The sequence below is a fragment of the Uloborus diversus genome, chromosome 10, assembly GCF_026930045.1.
Source record: "Uloborus diversus isolate 005 chromosome 10, Udiv.v.3.1, whole genome shotgun sequence".
Lineage (NCBI taxonomy): Eukaryota > Metazoa > Arthropoda > Arachnida > Araneae > Uloboridae > Uloborus > Uloborus diversus.
Window position 1 is genome coordinate 90708886 of NC_072740.1, and position 14204 is coordinate 90723089.

The window sequence follows — 14204 nt, forward strand, 5'->3', positions numbered from 1 at the left end:
TATAAAATACCTATTTTTAATGCTCAGGGACTTCCAATGAGGAATCGATCCAGGTTTGCAGTAATCTAGCAGAGCACTAGAAACAAACAGAAAATATTTTTAAATGTCATTTCATTTTTACAAATTTCATCATGCAGCAAAAAAGAAATGTAATACAGTAGAGTTTTGAAAAATCGAGCCTCGATAATATGGTTGAATCCAGAACACTAGTCTACATTCTGGTAAGACGAAAAAACTCTGCATAAAAAACCAGTTGTGGGTGCATTGCTGATAACCCGTCATTTTCACAAACTCGGCCACTTCACGGTCCACATTAGGAGAAGTATGCAGGACTCGACTGTACTGCTGGTTCCAAATAGAGATCAGTTCGGACTCATTTTTGAGAGCCCGGGCCCGGGTGATATTGTCTCGGACCAAAATCCGAGCCCGCCCGAGCCCGAAGGAAACTTTCTTGTATCAAAAACCGAGCCTTCTACAGTCAGACATGATCTCTCTGTTAATGAAAAATGTTATGTCAAATGTTCTTCATTAACAGAAGTTTCTACATTTTCTCAAAATGCTTCACTTCAAATGTATTACTGTATGATGATATATTGCAATAGTAATCGCAAAACACTATAAATAAGCGAATAAAATATGACAACGTATATAAAGTACAAATTGAGAATGAAAAAAGGTTAAAAAAGGTAAAAAGGTTTTTTAACCTTTTTTCACTCTCAATTTGTACTTTATATACGTTGTCATATTTTATTCACTATGCAGTACAAAGTTTTCGACTACTTTTTATGTACTATAAATAAGCGTTACTTCTTTTTGGTTAAATTTTCACATTGATGGAACTGATTTAAATGTTCCTTTCATTTTCTCACAGTAGGAAAATTTTTATTTGCTTTGAACTTGTTTGGAAGTTGACGATTGAATATCTTTACTTGAGTCCGAGCCCGCTCGATTGGTGGTGTATTTGGTTTTTATGGCGCAAGAGCCCTAGAGGGCTATACCCCGCCTGAGCCCGAAACCTATTTTCGGTTCTAAAACCCGAGCCCGCTTCGGACCCGGGCTGTGGATCCGTCTCATCTCTAGTTCCAGATGGTATCCCATCGGGGAATGTCCACCACATTCTCTGATAATATCTTAGGTCATTCATTCCCACTAGTGGCGATATAGACCTCGGGGGGAGGGGGGGAGTAGGGTGGTTCAAAAAATCTTTTTTTCAGCTAGAGAACACACCTTTTTTTTAGACTTACTAATAGTATATGCTGCAAAAGTTTTAGCTTCTTACTCAAATTTTAAGAGGGTGCTCAATGACCCCCTAATTTAACATTAGTCCTAGCATAGAAAATACCACAAATTTATCAACATTTAATTTCCCCAGCTGTTTTTTTGTAAATAATTATTTTACAGCAATGTATATTCATATTACTAGTGTATATTATGATATGTAGCATTGTTTTTTCAGTTCAATGTATTTTTTCAAACCCTCCTCACCATACTTATGAAGTTTGGGGGAGGGGGTTGAGCCCCCTCTTTCACTTGAAATAGGAAGCTAAAATTCTTCCATTATATTACTATCCACAAGTCTAAAAATATTGAGGGATGTCCTGTTATCTCGGAGAAACTTTTTTTTACATGTATTTTTGAACCAGCCTAGGTGCCACAACCACAGAGATTGTATGCACACTAGAGTGCGTGCTCCTTGATTGGCGAGGTAGAAACTGGCTGTCAGTATGATACATTGGTAGTCAATGGGGGTGGGGGGATTCTATATTTGGCGTCTTTTACGCCATATCATAATGAAGCTTAAGTACGTGATTAACTATTATTTGAAAAAGTGGCAGCAGGTTAGACTTGCGCTCGCCTAACAATGGTAGGGAAAACCGCTTTCCTCCTAACCTAGCCTAGCAAACCTAAAAATAACCTAGCATACACTCTAGTTCTATTGTTACTATATGGTCCCAACGTATAAAAATCTGAAAATTAGAGCTATTTCTTGAAGAAGATCCTTTCAAATATTTTGTGTAAGGGACCCCAAACCGCGCCTAGTTCCCCCTATGAGAGAACATTATATTAGGCAAAAGTCACTGGACAAGACGTTTTCTCGAATTTCTAGAGATCACTACGGGACGATCTGATGTGTAACTTCGGTCACAAAAAGGCCATGCTTAAACTCACTTTCGAATAAAAGGTTCATCACAAGTGTAATGTTAAATTGAAGAAACAAAATATGTTTCTAAACTTCATAAATCGTACAGGGCCCGATCAAGACAAACTGGTGCCCAGGTCCTGAGTAAAAATTGGTGCCCCCCACCCCCATGAGAAAATCAGCACAATTTCAAAGTCAATGTTTTATACTAGAAACCTAATACACTAGAAACCTACACATTACTACAGAAACCTGGGATTTCAATACCTAACACTTGATAGTCACCATACTAATCATAGTTAAAATTGCCTTACCTTAAGGTGAAAATGAATTAAAAAACAATTTAAAACTGCAAAAATAGCAAAAAAAAAAAACCTAATTCTGACATTAAGCTTTAAAAAGGCTTCTTTCTGGCTTTAACAGAGGCAAATGTGTCGATCACATCATCAAAATCTAATTTTGATGTCACAGAATTTTCAGTGGTCAATAAGAAAAACGCCTCTAAATTATCCTGAAAAACGTAGCTTCTCAAACGATTTTTGATTCTTTTCAAAGCTGAAAAGAAACGTTCACTTTAACAGAAAAAAAAGGAAGGAAGTAAGTTAATTTTGGCTATTTTAAGGCCCCTAAATTTGTGGTGCCCAGGTCCGCGGACCTGTCGGACCATGCGTTAATCAGGCTCTGAAATCGTACAAAAGATAGAAATCGCCGAAATTTCCCAAAAAAGTTATTTGCTTTGACAAATACTAAATAATTTTTCGTAAAATAGGGTGTATATTAGGGTGGGTCAAAAAAATTTTTTTTTTTTTTTTTCAAAATGTTAAGGGGCAGAGGATTGAAAAGGTGCTAAATGGTCTCAAACTAACATGTGTGAAATTTTATTCCATTTCGCCTCCGGATCGAGTTTGAAGTTTGGATTTCCTTGCCCAAATAGGATACGTTCCATGTAAGATTGCAATAATAATAAATGTTACTTCGTTTACAGAAACAAGGGTTAAAACTTACAATTTGCACCCGGTTTAAATTCACACTTGCCATTTTAGGTGTTAAAATTGGCTGAAATGTGTGAATTTGGTCAAACGTCCCCTGCCTACAATGCAATTAATGAGTAACAGATGCTAAAAATCTACCTCTTGAAATGCAGCAGCAGTCTTTTGAAATCCTATCAGAAAATAACTAGGGAAATAATCAGAATCGTTATACCAAGGTAGTAAATTGCTATTTGACACTTCATTTTGCAAAAGCAAAGATAATAACGTAACGAAAATTATTGTCCGGAAAAAAAAAAAAAAAAAACATTCGAGCTGGACAGAAATCGCAGCTTCAGATTCAAGATGAAAGTGAAGACAGTTTTAGTATCATTACTTTATCGCATCTCTTCTATCGGAGACGAACAGTGAGGATGAATTCAAGGGACCTTTACAAGCTTCCAACTACAAACGCTTATATCGAAAAATTTACTACTACAAGCAATACAATGGACTTGAATTTGCTTTCACGGGCATGTAATCGATACGAAGTATCAGACAGGGCTGGAGTCAGGGGCGTGTACATGGGAGGGGCGGGGAGAAGGGACATCTGTTGGCCCAGGTCCGAGCCTGAAGGGGGATCAATATTTTTAGTATAAGGGGTGAAATATAGGGGTAAACAATATGGAGAGGGTCCGTAAATGTCATTTGTGACGGGCTCGAAAATTTCTGTGCACGCCGCTGGCTGGAGTAGCTATTGCTTCAGCAGTAATTTACCCCACCACTTCAGAAATTATTGATAAAAACATGCTTCGTCGGAAACGCAAAATAGCACAAAAATCTGCCCTGACAAGAGCTAAAGTCTACCAAAATGTCTCATGTTCTATGGCTAACTCCTGCGAATCGAATTCTACGTTTGTGTATATCAGTGGAATCTCCTGCTGAATATTTAGAAATTCTTGCACTATAAGTCACCAAAGCTCATGCTCTAATCTGATTTGCTATCAAAAGTTACTCTTTATGTGCAGATTAGCTCTGCAGTTGTTCAAAATCACTGCAACTAGATATTTATCCACTAAGTTAAGTGCAAAATAGATCCCGTAATCCAAAGAAACAGTGTTTTCGCATATCCTAAAAATTAATTTATTGCAATGCTGACAGATTTGGAACAGCACATCTGTGAATTGGCAGCCCGTTAGATTTTAGAAGCTCGTAGTACCGTCCTGACATGCCATACACAGTACACACAGGCTATTGAAAGGCAGCGGTGCCAACCAGGGGGGGGGGGGGGGGGCTCATGGCGCAGACTGCAGCATTAAACTTTTTAAGAGTGTTGATTAGATTTTTGACCTTATTTTGAGAAAGGGGGCTCTCGTTCTGGGGGGTACTTCCCAGCATTGGGGGAGGGGATGCGCCATCCCCTTTTAGAGATGGGCACCCCTGTGGAAGGTCAGTTCAAATTGACATAAGCTTCAACTACATTGTGCAAAAAGAGAAGCTTTTTCAAGAACTTACTGGAGTCCCGGAAACTTATGCCAAAACTAGATAGTAAGGACTTTCAAGCAATTTTAAGATGAATATTTTTAATTTAAAAAACTAATGATTATCATAAACTTTTTCTAAATAAATGATTAATACTTGGACCACCTTAAGTTGTTATACATATTTGTAATTTTCTTTTTCAGTTTTTTAATGAAAATAGATTTTCCCCTTAAATACGGGTTTTTCAAACTCAATCCAGAGGCAGAAAATGAACTCCTAATCGAATGAAATTTTATACATAACCTTGAAACGTTATTTGACACTTTTTTCTTGCCCGGCCCGATGGAAATCGGAAACTTTTTTTTTTTACCATAGGACGATAGGGTGGATCTACCCAAGTGTATATTCAAGATATAGGCATTTCTTTAAAAATGCCAATTTGTTTCGTATGTTTTTGAACTTATAACACGTCAGAAAACTTGACAACATATAAGAGAAAAGTTGTAACGAGAGAATAGTTATCTTTAATTTTAAAATCCATACGGCCTTTATTAGAAGACTTGAACATTCAATGCATGATAAAGCTTAATGAATAATACCATTTTACGGAATTTAACACTAAAAGCTTCACAATACAATTTTCTAAGCTAATTTTTGTCTTCATAAATCCATACAGATGTGCAACCGTTATTGATGTGTAACCCGTCCATAGTTCAAAAAAAAAAAAAAAAAAACATGGACAATTTAAAAAAAAAACTATTAACTTTTATTTTCGTAGCGTAACGTTGTAGGAAATATTATGCTCTTGATATACCGTATCCAATCATAAAAATTAATCCAGCCTTTTCATATATACATAGAAATATAGAGAGAGCTTCTTTTAAGACAGCAACTGTAAATTGAAAATTGCTGGAGCAGTAAATGTCATCACCTTGCACATATAATCGACCCATTGAAACATGATGCATATATACATTTTGTATACTTTTTCCGTGAGTATTTAACAAGATCCCACCGTCTAAAATAATTTAACTTCATAAAATTGCTCATCCATTACCTTTAATAAGTGTAATAACCTAGATAAAATTTATTTTCAGAATACACCAAAATTTTGAACTAGATTTGAAAGCATCATTTTGCCTATTTCTCACATAGTTCTTCTTTATCCTTTCCCTAATTTTCAGTGGCACAAGTCTTATTTACTTTTCCTTTACCAAACATCAAGCAATAAAGATAGAACTTTCATCATATGAGTAAGCAAATGGCTAGCGAACTAATATGTAAATGGGACACCGGCAATTAATATACAGAACAGTTCCTTATTACGGGCTGATGATCTGTTTGAGGTGAAAATAACGATTTAAGATCTTAGTTTTTCTGAGTGTTTTTTAATAGCAGGTATACCATCATACCACCCAGCGGCAACCGAACTTCATAAAATCCCATTTGACTTACCCTGGGCTGTCACCAGAGCACAATGACAGAGGAGAAGATGGTAATACAAAGATTTATGATGAGCAACTTTTAATACAGAACACGCCAGTTTCACCACATTAACGTATTGAAAGTAGCGACAACAGTAACATTTCTTTTTGAGTAGGGGAAAGTGGGATAAAACCGGGACCTTAAGGTTTGCAGGCTTTCAGAAATCAGTTTTTAGCATAAAGGAACAAAATTTTGCACAAGTATGCAGTAGTTATCTATTATTGCAACCACAGTTTCAAAACCATAATTGTTTTGTTTTTTTAATTTTTATTAATTTCTTTTGTAGAAAAGGTCATTTTACCCGGTTTTATCCCACTAGTGGGGTAATACCGGGTAGACATGTTATTGCTATGGGAAAATAAAAAAAATTAAAAGTTTCCACAAAATTCAAGTTTTATTTAATAACATATGTTAACTATTATCAAAACATACTAGAATAAGTATAAAAGGAAACATATTGATGAGTTGACAGCAAATTTAATTCTTTACCTTTAAATTTTTGCTGTAATGTAAGGCCTATTGACACCAGTCACAAGTAAAATAGTTAACTTTCTCATCGGCCCCAGAGCAGCTTTCATGGGCCCAACGATGACATTGGATCCCCATCCCTCACCACCCTTCTAGTCCGAATAAAGCAGTAAATGCAGGCAGCAGTGCCATCCTCTTCACTGGCTCATCCCTCATTTGCTCCTTCGATTTTTCTTTTTTTGGATGCTTTTTTTTTTTTTATTTTCTCTCTGTTCCTTTTTGGCATCTATATAATGTGGTCTTTTCTTTGATTTATTTGTCTTTCAGTTTTTAACAGCAGTACCTTTAAAAATATTCCGCAACTGTTCAAGTGATTAATTTCTGTTATTAGGATGCAAAAATTTAAAATAAAGGTACTTAACCTTAAATTTTTATTTCTAGCTTCGAGTTTTTGACAAAAGGAGTTCCTGCGAAGAATAAATATATAGGGGAAACGGTATAGTTATTTGGCTCCCCTACACTCATTGGCCATTTCTTCTTTGAAGTAAAAAAAGCACTAGTAACCCTCTGGTTATAAAATTCGAGAAAAAATATGTAACGGGAGCCTGTTTAATGAACGTCGAAAACATTTCAACAAATTTGTGCTGGGTGATTTGTGATTTCTTGGCAAGGGCACAAAAACGTAAAATTTTCGTTAAAAAACTAGATTTTTTTTCGTAAACATGTAGCTTTTGCCAAAGAACGTACTGTAGTACGTTTGCAAAATTCACATGAAATACACAGCCTAATAAGCGGATTTGAGATGCAATTTAATATCTTCCTACCATCTAAAAATTTTGATGAGGTTTATCACTGTCACAATCATTTCGATAAACTAAAATAATTGACTCCTTACAGTTTTAGGGGGAATTCCACTGGTACTTCGCTAATTATCGCCAATGTCACCAAAACTGACACAAGATTTGGCATCTCATTTTCGTCGCCAATTTTTTTGAAATCTTGGCGGCATACGGCCAAGTGGGCAACAAATTTGGTTAAAACAAAACTTGGAGACCAAGAAGTTTAGCGACATATTGAAGAGTTGGTGGAAAAAAAAATGGCAACCAAAAGCTTGGCGATGTTTTATTTTTAGTAATATCTAATCTTAAAACAAGCAAAAACATAAATGTTGAACAGTGTGAATTTAATAAGAGCCAAACGAGAGTTCATACCTAAAAATTCAAGAAAAAATATTGCAATAAAATAGAGAAAATAAATACCTCAAGGCAATTCCGCTATTCCAGTCTGAGGTAAAATTTGAAATATGCAGATCAGGCAAAACTGCCTGAAGCCATGACAACATCAATTTTTTTGGTGGGAAATTCGTCCTTCCAATCTGATACCTTAAGATAAGTGACCATATTAAACCTAAAATAAGCTTCAAGTTTCCTTCTACGATGTCTGTGTTGCCTGAAACAAAACAAATCAGCAATTAATAGTTTTATAATGACTGAGAAATGATGCTGAAATCAAATGACAAAACAAACCAGAGTTCATCATAAAAAAACGTCGGCATCAACTCGAATATTGAATTTAGACATAGTTCTGGTAGTTACATTTATATTTTAAGCATAAAATATCAACACGTTTTATGAAACAATTTCAACGCATATATTCATTAAAAGAAACACTACTGACTGTATTAAATATCAGATCTATTTGTATGCACGTTAGTCGAAGAGGTCTACAGATATTAATTTATCGTAGAATGATTTTTAAATGAACAATATGAAACGAAAGTTAAGTTACATAGAGAGATACATAAAGCTAGAGCCCAATTGCAGCCTTACTTTTACTCCGTGCAAAAGAAGAAATAGAAAACATTAGAAACATAGTTATCTTATAAACTTTAAAAAAAATGTTCGTTTCGTACTGAAAACAAGTAAAATTTATAACAAAAGAACAAATATTATCAGAAAAATATAACACTTTTTCTTTTTACAAAGATGTTCGTCTTGTACTGAAAATAAGAACAACGAGATGCATGAATGTTGAGCAGTTTACATTCACTTAATAACACTTAATATTGAGCAGGCTAGAATATCCCGATCAGTTAGGTCCCGAACTTGTAGTCAAAGAGTCGAGAGTTCGAATCTGGCCGGTTGAAAACCGTCAGTATTAGAGCACTTTTAAATCGGCCGTGATTAACTAACTTTCCATTACAAGTCATCACCTCTAGCTGTAGTGGATTAGAGGTTGTTCGGCTCGATCAAATATATTTTAATGTCAATTGATGGCGATTCCATCCATCGTATGTTGTCAGAGCTAAGTTGGAATTACATCTTGATGGAGTTGATCAAAACGGAAGCTGCACTTTCCTGCCTTAAAATGGATAGTTTTATATACTAGTTAAGCTTGGATTCCCGAGCGATTTAAGTCAATTGACATACACACTGCATTGAACAGAACATAAGCAAAACAACAACAGGCGCACAAACACGGAACAACCCCTCCATTCCAGTTCAGTTTGAAAAAAAAAACAGGACACCTATATTCTTCAGTACCTTTACGTTTATAAGTAAATAGACAGAACTCCGTTTAATATATTTAAAAATCATTGAAAAGGGGAAAAAGAGCTTAGCTCCCATGCAAACCACGCCTTGGTTCTACTGACAGTTATTAATTACATAATGCATTGCATTGTAGTAATTGAAATTAAATACCCGGAAACAGCTATGTGCAAATATTCCAATTCCAATAACATCACAATCGAATTATCAAAGAAATCGCAATTTAAATACAGCAAATCCACAGCATTTGCTAATTATTAAGTATTTTTAGGCCGAACACTAATAAGTCCAGAGACGAAACAAGCATTGAACTTTCAGTTGAATATCTAAGCACTCCAATAAGATAAACATAAGTTCCATTTTACAACATTTTTGTTTTTTCCAGAGTGGTCGTAGTCTTCCGTGTACTTAATGTGGTGTCGTGGAGCAGCGAGGAGGGGGGAGGGTAGGTTAGAACCTTTGATTTTAAAACTATTGAAAATACTAATGTGATAATTTATACACACGTAAGGACTGCAATGACTCCCCCCTTTCCCCCAGAAGGTAAATTCTGGCTACGCTAGTGATGTGATTGATGCTTTGTAAAATTTCCTTCATTGCCACTCCTACTCTATGATCAATTTTAAAACGAATGGAATACTTCCCGTCGAAAGAACTCCTACAGAAGTCATAGAAAGAAGCCAACTCCTACATTTAACCTCTGATCAACGTTTAGCCTTTTCTAGTCAGGGAAATGCACCTAGGTCATTATTAGATGGTCAATATGATGCAGCCGCTATGCACTATATAACAGCCAGTTGTTTTTTTGGGGGGAGGGGGGGTTGCCTATATAGAGGCTACGTCATATCGTGGGGTGAATACAATAAGTACATAATTGCAATTCAGTTTTCTTCATATGCTTCGAAAGCAACGCAACAAATTAATATTTTTTTGCGATTTTGTGGGAACATGAATGCTTGTTTTAAATGTTATTAAACTACCGTTTCTAAATTTTATTCGAAGCATTAGTCTTCTTCTGAATTTTTTTTTTCAACAAAAGCGAAAATTCTATTTTTTCAAGATTTGTAGATACCTATGAGGTTGGATGTCGCTACGTTTGTTACAAAAAGGAGACAGAAATATTAGGATTAGCTCTCCGTGGCTTACCTACTTCATTAAGATCCATTACTTAGCTTTATTTACTTAATTATTCAGAAATTATGTCTCGGCAGACTGTCAGTCAGCTCGGGCAAAGACATTACAAGTGAACTAGCTATCCATCTTTCACAAAATTTCCAGTGAGTTTTATTTCTCATGATATACATTTCTAACTTAAATTTTATTTTATTGTTATTTTCTTTATATTCACAATTTTCAAACTCAATGAATTGAGTTTACTCGATAAGGGTTTTCAGATTCATTATTGTAAGCTCGAATATAGTGCGGCTCTGGTTAGTTGAGCTATTACCTTGACAATGTTTACCTTTCTTTCGGTAAGTACCTCAAGTACCTCAACTCACATCAGCGCCAGTAACACGTTCCTTTTATACTGTACTCACAAAAACGAGGTAAATATTGTCAAGGTCATAGCTCAACTAACCAGAACTGTACAAAACAAGATTTTGATTGATAAGTATACATAAAAAATGCCTTCGTTATTATGATGTAATTGAAAGCACTACTATACTATTCGTAAAATATTAAAACAAATAAAATTAGTATAGTCTGAACATTCAATTATATTTTATCAACTCGATGCTCAATCTCCTTAAAATATATTTCAATCATAACAGGCACTTTCCGCTTCTATCTACCAGTGTCCTTCTTACAGAAACAGAACATTGATACAATACAGAGTAGTAACTTTGTGAATCAGAATAATCTAATAGCTGCATTTTCTTGAATGAAATTAAATTAATTTTGGATAATATAAAAATGCAATAAATCAATTAATAATTGGAAAAAATCGCAAGAATATGATTAAAATTTAAAATCATTTATTAGGGAATTTATAAAACAGGTACTTTTGCTTTTCTAGCCTTACAATAGTAATAATAATTATCATTTTGTATATAATTTTTTTTAAAAAAGGCAAATAAATCAATAAATAATAAAAATAGTAATAAAAATAAATGAATAAAATATAGCTTTTATTATCTAAATATTGATAAAATGCAAGATGAATTAAGCTTAAATTTAGCATTGTAAAACCAAGGTCGGAGAGAGAGGACAATTTCTCGTTCTAACAGCTGCAAAAAGAAAAGTTAGGAATTAAAATACTAGTTGACGAAGGCAGTCAATTTTGACAAGAAGATAAAAATTGTTATTCGAAAAAAAAAGAGGGGAAAAAAACACGGACTCATTGAGTTTTTTAATGTTCTTTCTGCACTGTATTTGTCATGTACACTGACGAGCCAAAACATTATGAGCACCCGTAACTTTTTCAAAGAACTCGTCTGGATGACGTGGAGACCACATGATGAGGTGGGATTGGTATATAACTGGGGCTGGAGAAGCTAAGGCTTCATTCGAGCACTTTCTTTTCACAAGTTATGGAAAAGGGTAACGATCTTAGCGAATTTGATAGAGGGCAGATTGTGATGGCCCGAAGAATCGAAACGAGTATCTCAGAAACTGCAAGACTGGTAGGTTGTTCATGATCTGTCTTTGTTAGTACTTATGCAAAGTGGAAAAAAGACGGCGAAACCAACAGTAGGCGTAAAGGTGTTGGACGGCCACGCGTCATCAAATATAAGAGACGTCGGAGACTAGGCTGCTTGGTAAAGCAAAATCGGAGGCAGACAGTTGATCAACTAACAGCTCAATACAAGGAAACTGAGAGTGGAAGTGTTTCCAAACACACAGTTCAGTGAGTGAACACTGTTGGATATGGGACTGCGCAGCAGAAGTCCCACTCGCGTGCCTCTATTGACCAATCATCATCACCAACTACGCCTACAGTAGGCCCGAGAACACCGAGACTGGTCCTTGGATGACTGGAAGAGAGTTGTCTAGTTCGACCAATCGCGATGTCTTGTTCATCACGTTTATGGTCGCGTCAGGGTTCGACACAAGTGAACAGTTGCTTCCGTCTTATACCGTTGGTTGTAAACAGACTTGTGGCGGCGATATTATGATTTGGGGGACTTTTTCCTGGCAGGCTCTGGAACCCTTAGTTGTGGTAGAACATACCATGAAGGCTGTGGATTATCTGAACATCGTGGCAGATCAGGTGCACTCGTACATGGCGTCGGTCTTCCCTACTGGAAATGGCATCTTCCAGCAGGACAATGCCCCATGTCACAAGGCTAAAATGTGCTGGTGTGGTTCCAGCAGCATGATGAAGAATTCCAATTAATGCCCTGGCCACCAAATTCACCGGATTTAAATCCTATAGAGCTCATTTGGGATTTCATGGAAAGGCAGCTCAGAGCTGAAACACACCATGTCAAGATATCTCAACTTTACGTGACCGCTGTATTAACATTTGGTACGATATATCTCCAGACGTCTACCAAGAGCTTGTGGCGCCCGTGCCAAGGCGAGTCGCAGCTGCTTTGCAGGCCAAAAAGGTGGCAGAACGCGCTATAGACTCGGAGGTCGTAATGTTTTGGCTCATCAGTGTATGTGTTTTGTAAGTAACTTCTAAAAAACTCCAAAACTTGCGCCGTTAACAAAATACTCACTTCAAGAAGAAGAAAAATATGTTGTATTTTGTTTCATCAAATACTACTTTATCTGCTTCCATAAGTATTTTGTATATGTCATCATGGTAATTGGGGGGAAAGTAATTGGAATTTAAAAAGATATTACATTTGAATGCGTTTCATGTTTTTCAAATTCAAAGTGACAAACATTCTAAAAGTTTAAAAAAATCGAAAAAGTCGACATATTTTCGTTCCTATTTATCTTCTCTTTTAAACTTAGAAAGTCTTTTTTTCTTTCTTTCTTTGTTTCTTTTCTTATTTTATTTATTTATTTATTTATTTATTATTATTATTTTTTTTTTTTGTGGAATCAATCATTATTATGGTTTAATAATTATTTAATTGTTTAATACTGTTTTCGTATGTTTCACTCAAATAAAAAAAAATTCTTAACACAACTTAAAAACAAAAAAAAAAAAAGATTTACTTATTTGCGGACCCAATATCTGCTAAACTTGTTTCAAAATTGGGCAGACATGCTGCAAAATTAATAATTTTCGCAAAAAAAAAAAATCTAGGATAAAAATATTTCCTTTTTAGTATAAACAGTTTCTCCACCAGACACAATTCCCAAGTGGTGTTCAAAGGGTTATGTTATCCAGCCAATGTAGCCTTGGCGGACTAAAAGCGGTCCGTTCAGAGTAATGACCTCTCTGAAAACGGCGACTTCCTGCTTATAGCAGAAGGCTACAAAGAGCATTTCAAGATAACATTTGGCGATGGCTTTAACCCGATTTGGTGATTATGACAGATCATCAACGCACGGCACGAATTGTTTTTTCTCGCCAGCGAATCTTTTTCCACTCAGTTAACCTATTGTTTCCCATTTTTCTCCAGCGAGCATAGGTATTGAACGAATCTGGGGGGAAATAAAGACGGGAATGAACACTAGGCCAGTGATGGCAAACCAACTAATACACAACGAAATGGGGATGGAAAAAGAGATTAAATCTCTTTTTGCATCCTAATTCCAAATGTTCACGGCAAGAATTTATGTAAAAGAGAAAACTTACTCACTAAAGCTTTAATACTTTCTTTGGTAAATGTGATGCAGTGGCGGATACAGACTATGATTTTAGCGGTGGGGTTTATACTACCGACCAGATTATTTAGGGGAGGGATACAGACTACCATTTTGAAAGGACCGCCCCCCCCCCTCGAACCTATGGTTTCGGGTGGGAAAAATTGCTGAAACTACTTGGGTGTCACTAAAAAGCACCAAATTGGCCAGGAATAAGGCACTTAGTAGAGCATAAACGTTACTAATTAATTTCATAAGCAATAAAAAGAAATATTATTTCAAATATTTACTTTTCAAAATAATTAATGAATAGAAAATATAACTGAAATCGTGTACATTTTATTCGTAAAGTGATTGAACACAATGTGGATGCATAACATTGTCGACAGTTTAGGGGGCGAGGGG

The 14204-nt window shown here is 35.6% G+C and overlaps 1 protein-coding gene across 1 annotated transcript in view; it reads right to left on the reverse strand.

Moving 5' to 3' along the window:
- Nucleotides 1–10257, reverse strand: part of LOC129231088 (filamin-A-like) — a 130143-nt gene extending 119886 nt beyond the window's left edge. The window contains exons 1-3 of the mRNA XM_054865335.1: nucleotides 10239–10257; nucleotides 7803–7992; nucleotides 11–76 (exon numbers count right to left, since the gene is read on the reverse strand). Coding sequence (XP_054721310.1) covers nucleotides 11–76; nucleotides 7803–7992; nucleotides 10239–10257 — 275 coding nt within the window. The remainder of the gene's footprint in view (nucleotides 1–10; nucleotides 77–7802; nucleotides 7993–10238) is intronic.
- Between the last annotated feature and the right edge of the window lie 3947 nt (nucleotides 10258–14204).